Genomic DNA, 20569 nt, shown 5'->3' with positions numbered 1-20569 from the left:
AATATAATTAAGTTGATATTAACTGTGATTAAGAAGCACAACTACACTAATATACTAATGGTATTAAAGTCTTCTCCAGAGAGTTTAGTAATGGGTGGAATGTTTTTCCCTTAAGGCTGAACAGTTGTCGGCTCACTGAGAGTAGCTGTGCGCATCTGGCATCTGTTCTCACCAAAGTGTCTTCAAAGCTGAAAAATCTGGACCTCAGTGACAACAATATTGGAGACATTGGGGTCCAAGAATTATGTTGTGGACTGGGTAACTCAAACTGTGCACTGGAGACACTCAGGTAAGACATTTACACACACATAGACTAGGGTAGTTTACAATATGATGGTATAAGTAAAAATGTTCCAAATTTTGCCAGATCGCATTTTGCCTTGTTCCTATTGACATTTGAAGCATCTGTACTAGAGCTGAAGATCTTTGCCCGAAACCAACAGGACCCGACGGGTTCGGTCTTGATTTTTCTCATCTTACCGGCACAGGCGTTGAATACCTTCAAGGAATTTGGCCTTCGGTAAGAAGGGCCAAGAAGGGGGAAGGTTGTTCTGTCAAAAAAAAAATTCTCTGCATTTTACCCATCCAGGTGTAGTGTGCATACATTCATACACACACACACTTGGAGCACCAAGCTAGGAGCCCACACACACTATGAGTACACCTACACATCTGGAGTAGTGGATGTGGGAGATCATGGATGTGGATTTGGGAGAACTGTTTTAATCACTCCCCCAACCAATTCGTTTTCCTACAGCCAGGGATTGAACCGGCCACCCTTCAGTCACAAATCCAATTCCCTACCCAGTAGGCCACAGATGCCCACCACCAAGAATCTCAAAGAAGTGGATTGAGTGGCATGTGATGAGGCCAGAGATGGTAGCTGTACTGCTCTTGCAGAAGAAAGACTTGGCATCAAGTATTTTGAGCATCTTCCCAGGGCGTCTTTCAAGATTTCTCAGCATTCTCCTTTTCTTCATTGTCAATGAGAAAACTGCCAGGCCGACAAGTTCTTCCAACAGATACCACAAATGTTGTCCAATGCTAGGGAAGCCTGATGCTTTTACATTATGTAGATGAAAAACGTCAACATTTTGAAAAAGTGTGCCACCTCTAAATATGCAGCAATTGAATCCATATTTGGTACAGATGCTTACAGTGCCAATTGAAACAAGGGAAAAAGCAATCTGGCAAAATTTGGTGAAAATGAATTAGGTGAACCACCCTAACACACACTGCATTCAACATTTGTTTGACCATGCCTACTATATGCACACTGATAGTGTTTATACACAAATAACTAGTAGCCTACTTTACTTTTATATCACTTCCGAAAAAAAATGGAAATATGCACATGTTACGTGTCCATTTATTTATAAACATAGGCCTGTACCTTGAAGCATTATCATTTTCAATATCCCACAATCCACAATATACAGTACAAATAAAGGCCTAGACTCATGATCAATAAGCTAATCTTGTTGTTCTGCATTACCTCTAAGTGTGGCCATTCATCAACTGACGATGCACATGGTAAACATGAAGTTGGCGTTAGGGATGTTAACAGATGACCATTTGACCGATAGTTGACCGTATCAAAGCTGGTCAGTGAAAAAAAAAAAGTGATTTCTAAATTAGGCTGTTATAGACAGTGGACTAAACGCTACTACAGTTAGCCATCTCATTCCTCATTACATTCTCATTTGTACTTAATAAACTAATAAAGACATTTGGCGCAAGGTCACAGCGTTTGGGTTTGTGTGATCTCAAGGTTAGACCTGCCTTGGCTGATGCGTCTTTTACGCATTCTGAAGGTGCCTGTTTTATCCATTGGTCTCATCGTGTTACAGTCTATTAGGCAGCATTCCGCATAAATGTGGTTTAGATTTGGAAATAGATTACACAGATCTACATTTCATCAGCAGTAACAGATAAGGTTGTCATCTTTCTTTATTATTGTTAGCACTACCTCAAACTAAAGCGCCGTCTCTCACACCTACTGTATGAACACATTGAGTTGCCATTAGTGAATCTACTGAAACGTTCATGTCAGGTTTGCACTCATTTATCATATCTGTGTGCACACACACACACACACACACACACACACACACACACACACACATACACACACACACACACACACACGTCACAAGTGAACTTCACATCAGCAAGGTGTCAATTAATTCACAAGGAGCCATTTTCTTTGTACAGTCAACCAAACTACTAGCCTGACGAGCCAGACCCACATCAAGATGTAGGGTCTGGACACTCACCGTAGACAGGGCTCAATCGGAGGGGTGGGATAAACAGTTGTCTTTCAAATTCCCTCCCCGCAATAGGATAACGCTAAACGAATCATCTTCTTGTTTTCAAGTAGCAGGATGCGTAACCTTCCCTCTCCATGCAATAGGATAACGCTAAATGAATCATCTTCTTGTTTTCAAATAACAGGAACAGGATGCGTTACCGTCGCAACTTCTGGTCGCATGTCAGTCACCATTATGTTAAGCCCACCCACACTGACTCTATACACGCTGTGATTGGCCCGCTTTTATTTTCCATTTCTCAGCTCCTTAGCTCTACGGAGCGTTGCTAGACTGCCCCGCCAGCCAAATTACATTTGCTGCCGCTAGGGGCGTCTAGATTTCTAGGCTACCAAACTACAGTTTTGTAGGAGGAAAGCTACCTAAAAATGTTGCTGACAAAAGCTTTACATGTACTTGGAGTTTGGTCTGGTGTCTTGATTAAGTATTCCTTCCTTCTAGGCTGTCTGATTGCAGTATCACAGAGAAGGGCTATTCTGGTCTGTCCTCAGCCCTGAGGTTAAATCCTAATTCCTTCAGAGAGCTTGATCTCAGAGGAAATGATCCAGGGGCATCAGGAGTTAAACTGCTTTTAGACCTGAAGGAGGATCCACAGTGTACACTGAGAAATATCCAGTAAGTATATTTCTGGAAGAAGAGTAATGGACAGTCCAGTTGACTGTCCAGTCAAAGATTGTCAAAGGCTTGAGATCTTTCCTGAAGCTGATTAAGTTTTGTTGTGGTGGAAACACTGTCTGTAGATTCAGTTGGTCTGTAATGACCAGACATAAAGATAATATTTGAAAGGACCACCAGATAAGCTAAAGTCCTGCAGACAAAACTGAGGCTGTGAGATTTAACGCTGTAGCACCAGACCAAGTAGGTTCAATAATAAAATACACACGCAAGTGGGTAGCAATGCATCCTTTCCCCTGAAGAAAGCCTATGTAGCAGGTCATCATTTCATTTGATTCACTTGCTGAAGTCTTGGGGCCCCAATATTATTATTACACCTGCTTGGTCTGGTGCTACAGCTTTAAATCTCACAGGCAGCTGTCTTAGGGGTGCACTGTCATAAAATGTGACAGTTAGCGAGACAGCAACGAGTCCAAGGCAGCACGACTGGTTTGTTTGGTGCTTTTTGTTGTGTCATGCAAATATTATTGGGGTAAGTGTAGCTTTTTTTCAAGCTACAATTTAAAACCCCTTGTCAATCAATAGTGAAAATAAGTAAGTGTAAGACGTTATTTATATATATATACGTATGTGTTGAATGGCACATGTTGCTCTCATTGGTTTATTGGATGTTATGCTCAAAACACACCAATGACCAAAACTCTTTCAACTATGCGCCTGGGATAATGAAGATTTGTAAGGATGTTAAGATAGCGAAAGTAAAGTCAGACCCAAATCAGTGAGGTTTATGTCAGGTGAGATAAATGGTTTGTTGTTTGTTGTCTTATTTGTACAGGTTCCTGAAGGGTAGTGCTGCTGAGGAAGCCTGTGCTGCTGTGGCTTCAGCTGTGTGTTCAAACCCCTTACTCATGACTGAGCTGGATCTGAGTGAGCGCATACCAGGAGTCTTGGAAGTGACTCAGCTGTGTGCTTTACTGCAGGATCCCCACTGCACACTGCAGACATTACGGTTAGTGGGTGTTGTTGCTTTCGCATAAAAGAGTTGGTGGTGTTGCTGTGATGATGTTATAAAATCAAATCAGTCATTATTTTGTTGATTACATTAACATTGAACTAGAAATATCTGGTCCTTTCTTTGCTCCATTTGGAAGTTTCACTTTAATGAAATGTATAGAATGTAGCGTGTGGACGACAGTGAGGCTCTTTCATTGTAAAGTAGAAATCAGACCAATGACTCGTGATGAGACGAGACGCAACGTTCTAAAACTTTGCAACTGCAACTAAACATGTTGAATGCTCTGCGGCGGCTTATGACGGCATACAACTACGTGCAACTTCTAATTCACACCGTTGCAACTTGGTCTGGTCGCGTCAGGAATCTTTGGTGTGAATTGGGTTTAAGATGCTCTGATGTTTCTAAATATTGAAAATGCAGCTGTAGTAGCAGTTGTAAAAGTGTGTGTGTTTCTGTTTGTTTGTTTGTGTGTGTGTGTGTGTGTGGGGGGGGTCTCACTGAATGGACATACAGTAAGCTTTGTTTTCAAAGAAAGCACATTTCATCCGCTTCACCTACAGTTTCAACCACTGTAAGAATGTCTCTGTGCGGTTAAGCATCTGATGAATTACATGCTCATCCCTGGATGCAATTTGCACATCACCTGCGTACCCTTGGACTGGGAGTGGTGATCACACTCCTTCAGGTGTGCACTGCTCTAGCCACTTCAGCTAGTTGTTACAGTGCAGCCGGGAAGTATTCAGCCCCTTTCAAAATTTCCACATTTTGTTATGTTTCAGACTCAATTTGACTCAAATTGACTCATTTTTGTTTTGTTTTTTCACATCAATCTACACACAACACTTCAACGCTCCACAAAAAAACCAGGTGTTTGAGTGTTTTGTATATTTCAGTAAAAAACTGAAATATTCTGTTTACATAAGTATTCAGACCCTTTGTTATGACACTTGCTGTTGAGTTATCCGGGAAAAATCAGTGCAGCTCAGTGCTGAGAATTGTGGCCAAATAGTTCAGTCTGTGTTTCATCAGACCAGATGATTGTACTTGTCATGGTCTGAGAGTAGTTCAGGTGGTTTTTGGCTAACTCCTGGCAAAAAATGGCTTCCATCTGTCCACTCTGCCATAAAGGCCTGATTGGTGGAGTGCTGCGCTGAGGTTTGTCCTTCTTTTACGCTTCGCTCATCCTCTCAAAGGAACTTCATTTATAGTGACCATTGGGTCCTTGGTTACCTGTCTGACCATGGCCCTTCATCTTGAATTTCCCCTTGGGGATCAATAAAGTATCTATCTATCTATCTATCCCGAATTACTCAGTTTGGCTGAGCGGCCAGATCTAGGAAGACTGTTGGTCATTCCTAACTTTTCCATTTGAGAATGATGGACGCTACCGTGCTGTTGCTGCAGAACAGGGCCGTCGTTAGGTCCATTTTAGAGGGGCATGTTTGTATGCATGTAATCAAGCTTGGATAAAAACACAAAACAAGTAGCAAGTGATGACCCATGTGTAGGCCTAATGCGTCTCTAACTCAACCCAGGCTCAACCCAAAGCTGTAAAAACACCATTCTTAAAGTAGTTTATTGATGATATGGATGATCTTAATCCATTTGCTGGGCGTTTCACAGGAAAAGACATAACTCTCCTCCTTCCTTCTCTGTCTTCCTCTCCTTTTGCCACTTTTGCTGTTTGATTTTGCCGTTACGTAGAGCGGCTTTTACTGCCAGCTTTAAAACCGCAATAATACACAAACAAGAGTAGTGCTGTGCGATACTACGGTATATATCGTTGTACGACAGAAAAATGTCTATCGTACGATACAGTCCTCTTCCGTTTATATCGTAATTTTAACGTGTGTGGCTGTGACTGCTCAGACAATTCAACTGCAGGTGCGTGGCCGCTTCTCGCAGCGGGCAACGTAAGCTTAATTTACTGACTCGGGATGGGTGGCCAGGCAAATGAACGCAGGCAGCTGATAGAACAAATGAAACTTTTTTGACGTTGGCATAAAGACTAGTGTTGCACGGTGCACCGATACAACAAAAGTATTGCAATACCCTGAAATGAAAAATGTCACAACACCTAATGTTAGCCTACTTTACAATACGTTTAAGAATGACTGTGTTCTTCTGAAGAAGCTGTGCGCGCAAGGCAGGTCTCCCCTAAAAGCTAGCCTGTGGCTGTGCGTCTTTCCCCCCCTCACACACACTGGTATGCGCAGCAGTGCTATTAACAGCGAGACATTGCTGCTAGTTTAAGTGATGCTATTGTAACACACAAGTATAGGCTAGTATCAAGTTGATTTGCTCACTTGCATCTCTCAAATGTGTGTTGCTAACCAATCTAGGGTATGGCATTTAGATCATTTAGGCTTACTACTGGGTTTAACGTAATTATTTTCTCTCACGTATTTCTTAAAGCGACAGGCACTTAATTACACCTACTGTACACAACCACAACTGTTTAAAAAAAATGTTTAGAAATTATAAGAAAAATTTGCAGTCATGTGTGGATGTAAATATATAATTTTAAGTAGAAATTCTATATCGGGATATATATCGTTATCGTGGTATAGAATTGCCTATATCGGGATCTAACTTTTTGTCCATATCGCACAGCACTAAACAAGAGTTTGATCAGTGCCATAGGCCTACTAAAACTGATTTTCACTTCCTTGCATTTTTGCCGGCAGTCATGACGGGTGCTGGTGCGTTAGAGTGGTGTAGTGGTGTTTGCATCTGCTGCCATGTTGCACATGGTCATACACGCACAGTCGCACACACCACTGATTCACTCACACACTCTGTGTGTGATGGGGTGAGGAAAGGGGTGACTGACAAGTTTATGTAAGTTAGTACGTAGTTTTCAAGTCAGGAGTGAGAACATGTTCTCTCTCTGGTAAGCTTGATCACACACACACACACACACACACACACACACACATCCCTGTGCAGTGTGCACACATTATACACACAACCTTATTACCGCCGCGCAGCAGAGCGATATCTTCTGGATTTTCTTTTCTTCAGTAATTTTCCATCAAGGATACCTGGGACACTGAAAGACCGGGGTGCATGACATTTGGTGGGCATGTACTATAGCCCCGCTTTGGGTTGCACTGCAGTGCACGTTTAAATGCGCTATATAAATAAAGTTACCTTACCTTACCTTACCTACCTTACAAGGATGACACGGAACCATTGTTTTTCGTTTTCATCCATTTCAAATGTGGCTGTTGTTGTACTGTCCAAATAGAAATGAAGGTGAAGTATTTGTCCTACTTCTCTCTACAGCCTGGATAACTGCAGTATTGGAGAGGAAGGCTTCAGAGCTCTTGCATCAGCACTGAGATCAAACCCCTCACACATGAGAAAGCTGCAGCTGAGTGAGAATGAAGCAGGAGACTCAGGAGTGAAGCATCTTTGTTCTCTTCTGGAGGATCCCAACTGTAAACTGGAGAATCTACAGTGAGTATCACAAGATCACATATTGAGTTGCTGTTTTGTTTCTCTTATTTTCTCACACAATAACATGTATTTACTATTTACTCATTCACATGAAATCGGCTAATGTTATTCTTAAACACCTCTTGTTGTTGTCTTCTATTGTTGAACATAAGTACACACACACACATACACACACACACACACACACACACACACTCTCTCTCTCTCTCTCTCTCTCTCTCTCTCTCTCTCACACACACACACACACACACATACTGCACACACACACACACACACACACTGCACTCTGGGCCAGATGTACTAACGTTTTGCGCCCATTTTAGGCGTAACGTGCACGAAATAGCATGGCGATGGTATGTACAAATCGGCCGCAATGAGGGAAACGCGCAGACTGCCTGCCGTGGGAGCTGAGAATGGCTATTTGCGCTTTTCCGTGTCATGCATATTAATTCCTGGGCGGATCAGCTGAAAATGGGTGTAACGCGCAAGTACAGGGGAGGAGAGGTGCTAATAGCGATTGATTAAGTATTCCGCCATATGTATGAAAACAGCGTACGTCTATTTTGCGTTGAAAAACTTCCGCTTTCTGAAAGCAGGTGTAATCCAAATTGCGGTTAAATGCGTCTATTAGAAAAACGTCTAGAGACAGCTGAATCAATATTCAGAGCATCAGTTTTCTTCATTGTACTATGTCAAAAGCAACCTTAACTTTTGTTTGTCTCTCTAAAATCGTGTTTTCTCTTTCACGACATAGCCTACACTTCCCAATCTGTTAGACAGGCATTAAGTCATATCCTTAGTCTACGTGCAGCAAATAGTTCACAAGTATTTTTTTAAGTGGATTAGTAGAACTACTAGGCCTACTCTGTCTGTCGCAGCTCGTTGACATATCTTTGTATCATGTATGATCGCTAAACTTTGATTCCTTTTAATGTTGCAATATTCAACTGCGCTCGTTGTTCAGCTCTGCATGCGCACAATTGGCGTGGTACAGGGGGCGGGAACGGGCGGCACAGAACGCAGTTAACGTAATGAAGTGATAGCTTAGTAAATTCGACGCAATATAGCAAAGCACAGCGTTCGCACTCTGCGCATACAAAAACTCGCTATTAGCGCTGTCTTAGTACATCTGGCCCTCTATCTCTTTCTTTCTCTTTCTCTCTATCACACACACACACACACACACAGACACACACACACACACTCTCACACACACACACACACACACACACACACACACACACACACACATTATTTATACACTTATACACAACCTTATACAATAGATTATTGTAAGCTGACTGTAATGTTGTACTGTCCAAAAGGAAATGAAGATGAAGTATTTGTCCTACTTCTCTCTACAGCCTGTATGACTGCAGTATTGGAGAGGAAGGCTTCAGAGCTCTTGCATCAGCACTGAGATCAAACCCCTCACACATGAGAGAGCTGCAGCTGAGTGGGAATAAAGCAGGAGACTCAGGAGTGAAGCATCTTTCTTCTCTTCTGGAGGATCCCAACTGTAAACTGGAGAAACTAAAGTGAGTATCACAAGATCAAATACTGAGTTGCTGTATTGTTTCTCTTATTTTCTTTTTGTAGGCACTGTAAAATTTAAATGGTACAGTTGATTTGATGATACATTGAGTATCAAATCATGATAAAAAGAAATCCTTATTATATCCTTAGTAATTATTTTAAATAACATCTTTGCCACATTGCGGTCACAGTAAAATGGACACGTTTTTTAAATAATAATGTTGATTCTACAGCATGGATCTGAAAATTCAAGTAGCTCCAGTCTGGAGTAAAGAACTGCCAGTGACTGGCACTCAGCATTCAGAACTCTTCCCAATAGAAGGAGAGCTCTAGTCCAGTCTGTTCTTGAGGCAGATTATAGAAATGACTTAATGTAATATAAAAGTGTTAGACGAACATCAATGCCCGTAGGACTAAAAGCATCTTCTCATTCTCCCTGGGCTTGATTTGTCACTCACTTACTCACTCTCACACCTATGAACAAACACAGTGAGTTGCAATTAGTGAATCTACTAAAACATTCACGTCAGGTTTGATTATTATAAATTTGAGCATAATGTTTGATTGTCCAAAAACATATTATGATTAGGGTTGGGTATCGAGAATCGAGAATCGATGGGAACCGGGACTAGCTTTCCAATTCTCCCGGAATCGTTCAAAAGTTTCAATTTCAATTCCTAGTATCGATTCCCAGTCCACGAACCGGAAGAAGAAGCTGCTAAACACCAACGAAGAAGGTGTTTGCATCACCGAGCTGAGGCAACAAGACGACAGTTCATAGATTTGATATTTATATAGTTGAGAGAAATTTATAGTAAAGTTCATAAAAAGTTAAAAAGTTCATAGAATTAAAATTGATGGAGAAGATCAGACCGTTGGTTAGCTAGCTCATTTAAAATATCCAAGCTTCTTTGACCCTGCCTCTTACAAGAATCGGAATTGAGAATCGTTAGGAACCGGAATCGAAACAAGGAATCGAAATCGGAATCGGAATCATTCAAATTCAAACGATACCCAACCCTAGTCAAGTCAAGTCAAGTCAAGTTTATTTATATAGCGCATTTCATACACAGAGGTCATTCAATGTGCTTTACATAAACAAAAAACAAACAGTAATAGCAGATAAAAGCATAGATGAGCAAAGAGGAATAATAATAATAATAATAATAGTAATAATGATAAAATAAAAAAATAAAAAGAAAGCAATAAAGAATAATTAACATAAAAGACATAAGGTGGAATAACAAGAAGACAGGTCTGTTTTTAACAGATAGACTTTGCCAGAGTCTAATTTAGCAAACCAGTGATAGTGATCCTTCTCAAACACCCAGAGCTGTTGCCACTCTTTGGAGATTCGTTGACGTAGGCCCATCTGTGTGCGCACACAATATTTCCTTTCTTACTGGGGAGACCTTAAGGTCCAGGGCCGATAGCTCAGCCGTCCCTGACGCTGACTACCACCCAACAAAAACTATCCCCAAACGGGGGCCCTACTCACCTGAATCTCCCTTTGCCCAACCAGGGGCAGAACGTAGTACTTAAAAGGAGCAAACCAGTACTACTCACCATGAGTGCAATTCTCCGGCATGTTGAGGGATCACACACATCAGGTTTCAATTTCCAAAACAAAATAAAAACTTATAAGGAAAGCATAACATCATTTAAAAATAAAGATTCATAAAGAAAGCATAAAAGACTCAAGGTGAAATAATTAAGACATTTAGCAGAAAGCATCTGAGAACAATTTTGTCTTAAGTCTAGATTTAAAACTGGCTGCAGTTGGGGCCTTTTTAATGTCATCTGGAAGTTGGTTCCAAAGTTGAGCTGCATAGTATGGAGTGGGATAGCTGTCAGAATACTCGTGTCCATAGATTTGATGCACATGCGTATTTGTCTGTAGTCGTGCATAAAATAAATATTTGTGAGTTCTCAAATGAGTCCAGTCGTGCATAAAATATATTGTGTGTATTTTATCCATCAGAATACGGATGGGAAAAAAATACGAATTCAAAAATTACAAGTACGAAATCAAACTTTACAGGTAGGCTTTCATTTATGAGTACGACTTCGCACAAGTGACTGAACTGTCAAAATACGTCATCGCCGCATTCAGTACTTGTTGAGAAAAGAAACATAGATCGAGATCAAGACTGCGCATGCGCTGAAGATAACGCCATCTGGGGGCAGCGGTGCCGCAGCCATGATCGCACTGTCACCGCAGCTTTCAGTTGACAAGTCAGTGCTAACGTTTGTGATAGCTACCTGTGGAGTTGAACAAATCGTCTTTTTTTTGGCTTACGATGTCGGGAAGAACCTGTTGTGTGTTCGGCTGTTACAACAGCAGTGGGGAGATAGAGATATGGAACAAAAATGTATAAGTTCACCGTTATTACCGTGTTGACACCATAAGCACTAGCGAGCCGAAGAACAAGCTGTTCATCAGAAGTGGAGTGGATTGTGAACATCAACGTTCAGAACAAACATGTCACGGTAAGTTTTGTTCAACAGTATTAATCTTAAATCTTGCCAGTTGCCACAATGACTAGCACGCTGTTGTATAGTCTTCTATGGCGAAACATCAGCTAACTTTAACGCTATCTGTGTTGGTGTGTCAAGACATGGCACCAAATATTTGACGTAGAAGCAAAACTTAGTATATGCTAGGAACTTAGGAGTCGCCAGAATACTTATCTCCATATGGTAGATAGTTCAAGCGAATAATTTTTCGATAGTGCCATTTAGTTGATTAATCAACTAAATGGCACTATCGAAAAATTTTATCGAAACTAAATGGCACCATCGAAAAATTATTCGCTTGAACTATCTACCGCTCTGCGGTAGGGCAGCCATGGTGGCCATCTAATCAACATGGTTACATTACAAACAGAAAACGTATGATGGAGGTCGGGGGCAGGCGACACTATGCTAGTTGCTAGCAAGATTGCTTTCCCTCTGCTTCAACTGTTTGGAAAGATCTTAGTGTGTTTTAGGCTACTCCGATTCAGTATTGTAATAAACAGTTTTTGGGTAGCACTCACATTTAAAACTCTCACTTGGATATTTGATGTAGATGTTGTGCAAAATGTTCATGATTGTTTTTGGGTTAAATTTGTTGTTGTGCTGAGTTATAGTCTACATGTAAGTAATTTCCTTTTCTCTTTTGTTGTATTTTATCAGGGGTCATTGTCATCTGGAAGAGCACCTCCCAAAAGAAGATGTCCTCAGCCTTTACAAGAGGACACATCATGTGCTTGGAATTTGTGCACAATGGAATAAAGAACAGTTGTTGATGTATTAATTAAAGTTTATTTGAACTTGATAAAGTCACTTCATTTAATTTCTACAATACATGTAGCCTATCACATACAAATTGTTGTTATATTACTATTACAAAATGACAATGCAAATGATAAGACCATATTACATTACATTTGGCTGACACTTTTTAGCCAACGCAACTTACAACATGGTAGAAACATTTAAAGCTTTTAAGAGCAATTCTAATGACAATTTAAGTGCATCAATGAGTGTAGTAGGTAGTACAGTAAGTGCATCGATGAGTGCAATTGTCTGTGGTAGTGCTATCAGAGGAGATGTTCTCTGAAGACCCGGGTTTTCAGACATTTTTGAAGATGGCGAGGGATGTCCCTGCTCTAGTAGGAACAGGCAGTGGGTTCCACCAACGAGGGCCGACAGATGAGAAAGGTTTGGATTGGCCATAAAAAGGTTCAAACATGCCCAGCCCAGCTACTAATATTTAGACAGTATATCAACCGTAATGACTCAAATTTAAAGTAATGATTCAAATATAAATGTAATTCTCTGTGCGGATACAGAGCGGAAGGGCCAAAAAAGTACACTAAAAAGTAGCCGTTCAAAAGGTAGGCACAGATTAATCAATAAATCCCTGTGTGGAAGTATGTGTAAAAAAGACACTAAACAGTAGTTAATCAAAAGGTAAGAATATATTAATTGAATAAATCCCTGTGTGGAATATGGGAAAAAAGATACCTTTTGAATCACTACTGTTTAGTGTATCTTTTTTCCCATATTCCACACAGGGATTTATTCAATTAATATATTCTTACCTTTTGAATCACTACTGTTTAGTGTAAGTATAGATTTATCAACGGATCCCAGTATGGACGAAGTAAGTATGGACGAAGCCTCATTAGAAAAAGCAACAGTTGTTCAGGGACAGCTAACTTGATGGTCCTTAGTTGTGAGTGAAAAAACATAATTGTAATGTTATACTGTACTAAGTAACAAGGCTTTGTAAAGAAACTTATTTCATTTAATAAACTCGGTCAGCATACAAGTGTAGCATGACTTTTCATTATCTCCTCTACTGATGTTCGTATCACACACATTGTAGTTAACAGGTAGCTACTGTATACCAGAACAGCAGCCCTCTGGTTGGGGGTAAATCTCATTACACATTCACTTATCATTACAATAATGGCGTACAAAAGTTGCCAAAAGCTGTCCATGCCCAAGCCTGTGTACATTTTGAGTCTTTGCCATCCAAAGCATAGGCCTACACTGATCAGTTTGTCACAGTATTTCGTTGCCTTAAAACTGTAGTGGTCTGCAGTATTCTGCAGACATTCACCTCTACATCATAGATTTTGAGGGCCACCCAAAAAAATGGATGCAAAAGGTATCAGTACAATCTTTAAGTGCAGGCCCCTTGCCAGACACACGGGCCCATAGCCTAGACCACAACATATGCTATTGGTTGTTACAGAGGTGAATATAATATACCAGTATGGGTTTCTCAATGTCATTTACTGGTGTTGTAGACCGATACAACTCACATCCAATACAATAGGGTAGACTGAGTACAGTTGGGTCATGTGTACAGTTGAGACACCTTAAATATCTTGCCTGCAAACCAAGCCTGATCTATATTTTTGCTACACATATGTGTGTTAGTGTTCTCTTTAATCATGGGAAATTTGGATATTGTGCATATCTCCTGTCCAAAGATATTGGCAAAAGTATTTTTACCATAGTGAGAATTTCACTTAACCATGTTCCTTCCACAGTGAATATCTTATTACTCCAATGTGACTGTTATACTTTTCTTACATCATTGCAAAGGTCATTCTGTGCTCTACAAACTGACATATTTCATGACATCCTTTCATGCAAGGTTGTTGCATTATTTAGAAAAATGTGCAAGATGGTCAGAAGGGTACAGTTGAGACATTTTGTCTCAACTGTACCCGGATAAAATCCCATTGGATTGCATGGTGTTTATTTATGCATATTATGATGGCATTTAGGCAATATAGAACACAAATGTCAATAAAATTAATGTTTTTGACATTTAAACTATGTATTATTAATGAATATATCTTATAACATGAAGATTTTAAGGATTACATCATAATTTGAAAATTAGCCATGATAAAACCAAGGAAAAAAGAGATATTTTCATCTTTAAACATTTGTCCTTATGTCTATCTGATGCCAAAAGTTAAATAAAAAGTTAGATAAAAAGTTTGCTACATTTGCAGTGAATGGCTAGTCAGCCTTCCAGCATCATGAATGGGCGTCTCAACTGTACCATGCTACTGTCTCAACTGTACTCAATATAATTATATTAGGGTACGGTTGAGACAAAATGCCACCTTGTGTTTATGAGTTAATTGTGAAAAATCTAAACAACTTACGGATATATACTTTGGGTTTTATTTTAGTGCACAGATCAAAGATATACCATGTAAGAACACAGTTATTTTCAATGGCTTTTTACAGTCAAACTTTCAAGTGGTAATGGGGAAAGCAAAAACTGTCCCAACTGTACTCAGTCTACCAGCTATTTACAGAATCATAGATGTTCTGTAGGCTATCTATCCATCCATATATTTAGGTTTTTCTATCTCATGCATCAGTTAGGAGCCATAGCCAGTGAAAAATACATTATAAGAATTTTAATGTGTCACAATTGTTTTGATATTGACAATCAGTCAAAAATATTTCTTGATTTGATTTGGGATGCTTGTTTTCTAACCAAAAAAACTAAACAAGTGGAAGAGCAATATATAGCCTAGTTAATTATTTTGGGGCGCTAGCCTGCAGTGGTTCTCAAACTTTTTCTTTCATTCCCCACTTTGATCAGGGGGCTTTCTCGAGCCCCACTGTCCATCATCATCATTCTAAGAAAGTATTTCCCCACTGCTGTTGTAACAGCCGAACCGGTTCTTCCAGACACAGTAAGCAATAAAACGAAGGGGGTAAAAAGACGATTTGTTCAACTCCACTGGTAGCTATCATAAACGTTAGCACTGACTTGTCAACTGCAAGCTGCGGTCATGGCTGCGGTACCGCTGCCATAGACCTAAAAGAAACAATGCCCGCTGCCCCCAGATGGCGTTATATTCAGCGCATGCGCAGTCGTGATCTCGATCTATGTTTCTTTTCTCAACAAGTAATGCCTCTGAATGCGGCGATGACGTATTTTGACAGTTCAGTCACTTGTGCGAAGTCGTACTCATAAATGAAAGCCTACCTGTAAAATTTGATTTCGTACTTGTAATTTTTGAATTCATATTTTTTTCCCATCCGTATTCTGATGGATAAAATACACACAATATATTTTATGCACGACTGGACTCACTCGAGAATTCACAAATATTTATTTTATGCACAACTACAGGCAAATACGCACGAGTATCAAATCTATGGACACGAATATTTTGACAGCTATCCCACTCCATACATAGCAGCTAAAAGCTGCTTCACCATGTTTAGTTCTAACAGCGGGTTTTACTAACAGGTTTTTCTCCTGAGACCTGAGAGGACGAGAAGGTGTGTACTGCTGAAACATGTCTGATAGGTATTTAGGTCCTGCTCCATGTACTGATTTATAAACAAGCAGTAGTGCTTTAAAGTCAATTCTGTGACTTACTGGAAGCCAGTGCAGAGATTTAAGAATTGGAGTAATGTGCTCAGTTCTTTTTGTTTTTGTGAGAACCCTAGCTGCTGCATTTTGAACCCTAATTATGATGAAGTTTTTCTCCTGCTTTCTCTCTCTCTCTCTCCCTCTCTCACACTCACACACACACACACACACACACACACACACACACACGCACAAGTGAACTTCACATTAACGAGGTGGCAATTAATTCAAGAGACATTATCCTTGTACAGTTAACCAATCTACAGATTTGCAGGAGGAAAGCTACCTAAAATGTTGCTTACAAAAGCTTTACATGTACTTGGAATGTTAAGTTTGGTCTGGTGTCTTGATTAAATATTCTTTCTGTCTAGGCTGTCTGATTGCAGTATCACAGAGAAGGGCTATTCTGGTCTGGCTTCAGCCCTGAGGTTAAATCCCAATTCCTTCAGAGAGCTTGATCTCGGAGGAAATGATCCAGGGGCATCAGGAGTTAAACTGCTTTTAGAGCTAAAGGAGGATCCGCAGTGTACACTTAGAAATATCCAGTAAGTATATTTCTGGAAGAACAGTGGACAGTCCAGTTGTGTGTCAAAGATTGTCAAAGGCTTGAGATCTTTCCTGAAGCTGATGGAGTTTTGTTGTGGTGGAAACACTTTCTGTAGATTCAGTTGGTCTTGATCAACGCAGTGATGATTTTTGTTCCTACCCAACACAGTGATGTTTTTTGTTCCTATCTTACCCAACGCAGTGATGAGTTTTGTTCCTATCTTACCAAACGTAGTGATGAGTTTTGTTCCCATCTTACCAAACGTAGTGATGAGTTTTGTTCCTATCTTACCAAACGCAGTGATGAGTTTTCAGACAAGTGCTCAAGTTCACAAGTTGTCAAATGTTCCCTTTCTGCACCCATGAGTGTGTCTATGAAAAAATAGGTGGGTTTGGGGGCATGATAAAAAGAATTGACATTTCAAAGTTACTATTACATGCCACTGACCAAGAAATACCTGGTTTAAAGTGAAAGGCACATGTAATCCACAGCTATCTTAAGGGTGCACTGTCATAAAATGTGACAGTTAGCGAGACAGCAACGAGTCCAATGCAGCACGCCTGGTTTGTTTTGTTTGGTGATTTTTATTGTGTCATACAAATATTTTGGGGGTAAGTGTAGCTTGTTTTCAAGCTACGTTTTCGTTGACGTTTTCCCTCAATAGTAAAAATAAGTTTAAGACGTTAATTATATGTGTATATGTGTTGAATGGCACATGTTGCTCTCATTGGTTTATTGGATGTTATGCCCAAAACACACCCATGATTAATTTTATGATTAATGCCTGGGACACTGAAGATTTGTAAGGATGTTAAGATAGCGAAAGTAAAGTCAGACCCAAATCAGTGAGGTTTATGTCAGGTGAAACAAATGGTTTGTTGTCCTCCATATTTGTCCAGGTTCCTGAAGAGTAGCGCTGCTGTGGAAGCCTGTGCTGCTGTGGCTTCAGCTGTGGGTTCAAACCCCTTACTCATGACTGAGCTGGATCTGAGTTACCGCATACCAAGAGTCTTGGAAGTGACTCAGCTGTGTGCTTTACTGCAGGATCCCCACTGCACACTGCAGACATTACGGTTAGTGGATGTTGTTGCATTCGCATAAAAGAGTTGATGGTGTTGCTGTGATGATGTTATATCAGTCATTATTTTGTTGATTACATTAACATTGAGCTAGAAATATCTGACTATAGACTATCCTATTTCCTTTCTTTGTTCCATATGGAAGTTTCAGTTTAGTGAAATGTATAGAATGTAGCGTGTGGACGACAGTGAAGCACACACACACACACACACACACACACACACACACACACACACACACACACACAGTGAGGCTCTTTCATTGTAAAGTAGAAATCAGACCAATGACTCGTGATGAGACGAGACGCAACGTTCTAAAACTTTGCAACTGCAACTAAACATGTTGAATGCTCTGCGGCAGCTTATGACGGCTTACAACTACGTGCAACTTCTAATTCACACCGTTGCAACTTGGTCTGGTCGCGTCAGGAATCTTTGGTGTGAATTGGGTTTAAGATGCTCTGATGTTTCTAAATATTGAAAATGCAGCTGTAGTAGCAGTTGTAAAAGTGTGTTTCTGTTTGTTTGTTTGTGTGTGTGTGTGTGTGTGTGTGTGTGTGTGTGGGGGGGGGGGGTCTCACTGAATGGACATACAGTAAGCTTTGTTTTCAAAGAAAGCACATTTCATCCGCTACACCACCAGTTTCAACCACTGTAAGAATGTCTTTGTGCGGTTAAGCATCTGATGAATTACATGCTCCTCTCTGGATGCAATTTGCACATCACCTGCGTACCCTTGGACTGGGAGTGGTGATCGCACTCCTTCAGGTGTGCACTGCTCTAGCCATTTCAGCTAGTTGTTACAGTGCAGCCGGGAAGTATTCAGCCCCTTTCAAATTTTCCACATTTTGTTATGTTTTCAGACTATGCTTCACATCAATCTACACACAACACTCCAATGCTCCACAAAAAAGCAGGTGTTTGAGTGTTTTGTAAATTTGTAAAAAAAAAAAAAAAAAGACTGAAATATTCTGTTTACATAAGTATTCAGACCCTTTGTTATGACACTTGCTGTTGAGTTATCCGGGAAACATCAGTGCAGCTCAGTGCTGAGAATTGTGGCCAAATAGTTCAGTCTGTGTTTCATCAGACCAGATGATTTTACTTGTCATCGTCTGAGAGTAGTTCAGGTGGTTTTTGGCAAACTCTTGGCAAAACATGGCTTCCATCTGTCCACTCTGCCATAATTGGTGGAGTGCTGCACTGAGGTCTGTCCTTCTTTTACGCTTCGCTCATCCTCTCAAAGGAACTTCATTTATAGTGACCATTGGATCCTTGGTTACCTGTCTGACCATGGCCCTTCATCTTGAATTTCCCCTTGGGGATCAACAAAGTAGGCTATCTATCTATCTATCTATCCCGAATTACTCAGTTTGGCTGAGCGGCCAGATCTAGGAAGACTGTTGGTCGTTCCAAACTTTTCCATTTGAGAATGATGGAGGCTACCGTGCTCTTGCTGCTGTCGTTAGGTCCATTTTAGAGGGGCATGTTTGTATGCATGTAATCAAGCTTGGATAAAAACACAAAACAAATAGCAAGTGATGACCCTTGTGTAGGCCTAATGCATCTCTAACTCAACCCAGGCTCAACCCAAAACTGTAAAAACACCATTCTTAAAGTAGTTTATTGATGATATGGATGATCTTAATCCATTTGCTGGGCGTTTCACAGGAAAAGACATAACTCTCCTCCTTCCTTCTCTGTCTTCCTCTCCTTTTGCCACTTTTGCTGTTTGATTTTGCCGTTACGTAGAGCGGCTTTTACAGCCAGCTTTAAAACTGCAATAATACACAAACAAGAGTTTGATCAGTGCCATAGGCCATACTAAGACTGATTTTCACTTCCTTGCATTTTTGCTGGCAGTCATGACGGGTGCTGGTGCGTTAGAGTGGTGTAGTGGCGTTTGCATCTGCTGCCATGTTGCACATGGTCATACACACACACCACTGATTCACTCACACACTCTGTGTGTGATGGGGTGAGGAAAGGGGTGACTGACAAACACAACACACACAAACACACACACACTGACACACTATACACAGGTTAAGGGTTACTACAGTATTAGTTTATGTAAGTTAGTACGTAGTTTTCAAGTCAGGAGTGAGAACATGTTCTCTCTCTGGTAAGCTTGATCACACACACACACACACACACACACACACACACACACACACACACACACACACACACACACACACACACACACACACACACACACACACACACACACACACACACACACACACATCCCTGTACAGTGTGCACATATCATTTATACACACACAGGGTTCGTACGGGTGCTTGAAATCCATGAAAATGCTTGGATTTTAATGTGGTGTTTTCAAGGTTTGAAAAATGCTTGGATTTGGGGTGAAATGCTTGTGAATGCTTGAAAGTGCTAGGCCTACATATTTCTCGGCAGTCTGACTCAATAGACCAATTATTAAATGAAGGAAAATAAAATGAATTTGCTGTATAATAGGCCGCTGACAATGACGACGGGTTTGGTGCTTCTTTCATTCATCACTCCGCAAGCCTTGTCCGTTCTCTAGTGGATTTCATTGAAAGTGAATTGATGAATGTTTGATGCAAGTTCGATGTGTGTGGTGAACAATTTTCTTAGCAGAAGCCATGAAACGGTAAAGCTCAAATTATTTATTTAAAAGACATCATTTATGAAGTTGTTGGCTTTGCCACGCATTCGTGTCCAGTTTGACGTGTCTGGATTTTGCGCTAATGACAGCAATCTCGTGATGGCGATATTGACTTTTCATTTCTGCGCGTGTAGGCTACTGTGCTTGAAGTTAGCTGTGACTGACTAGCCTACTGGTTTTCATCGTTTTAGCCACAAAGCCTTACCTTAGGTCAACTAAATTGTTTAGGTAACATCTTGTCACAGAGGTGAACGCGTTTTTCCAGCCGTTCACCTCCGTGCGCCCCATGTCATTCAAAACATATTTCGGGATAGTCATCTCACTCTGAGAAAACGTATAGCCTACTTTATGCTAAGAAATTACCATGTTGGCATTCTTGGTAAACATTAGTCTTGCACATAATATTGAGATGATTTTTTAG

General features: G+C 40.5%; 1 protein-coding gene across 3 annotated transcripts in view; it reads left to right on the top strand.

Moving 5' to 3' along the window:
- The window catches only part of LOC134088374 (NACHT, LRR and PYD domains-containing protein 12-like), a 36304-nt gene that overhangs the window by 11314 nt on the left and 4421 nt on the right, over window positions 1–20569 (top strand). For 2 of the 3 annotated variants that reach the window (XM_062542310.1, XM_062542311.1), the window contains exons 5-11: window positions 116–289; window positions 2769–2942; window positions 3778–3951; window positions 7246–7419; window positions 8784–8957; window positions 16237–16410; window positions 17312–17485. In XM_062542310.1, coding sequence (XP_062398294.1) covers window positions 116–289; window positions 2769–2942; window positions 3778–3951; window positions 7246–7419; window positions 8784–8957; window positions 16237–16410; window positions 17312–17485 — 1218 coding nt within the window. The remainder of the gene's footprint in view (window positions 1–115; window positions 290–2768; window positions 2943–3777; window positions 3952–7245; window positions 7420–8783; window positions 8958–16236; window positions 16411–17311; window positions 17486–20569) is intronic. The other variant, XM_062542312.1, reaches the window with a different exon arrangement.

This window comes from Sardina pilchardus, chromosome 8 (assembly GCF_963854185.1).
Source record: "Sardina pilchardus chromosome 8, fSarPil1.1, whole genome shotgun sequence".
NCBI lineage: Eukaryota > Metazoa > Chordata > Actinopteri > Clupeiformes > Clupeidae > Sardina > Sardina pilchardus.
Note: the sequence above shows the minus strand (reverse complement) of the source record. Positions and strands in the feature narration are given on the sequence as shown.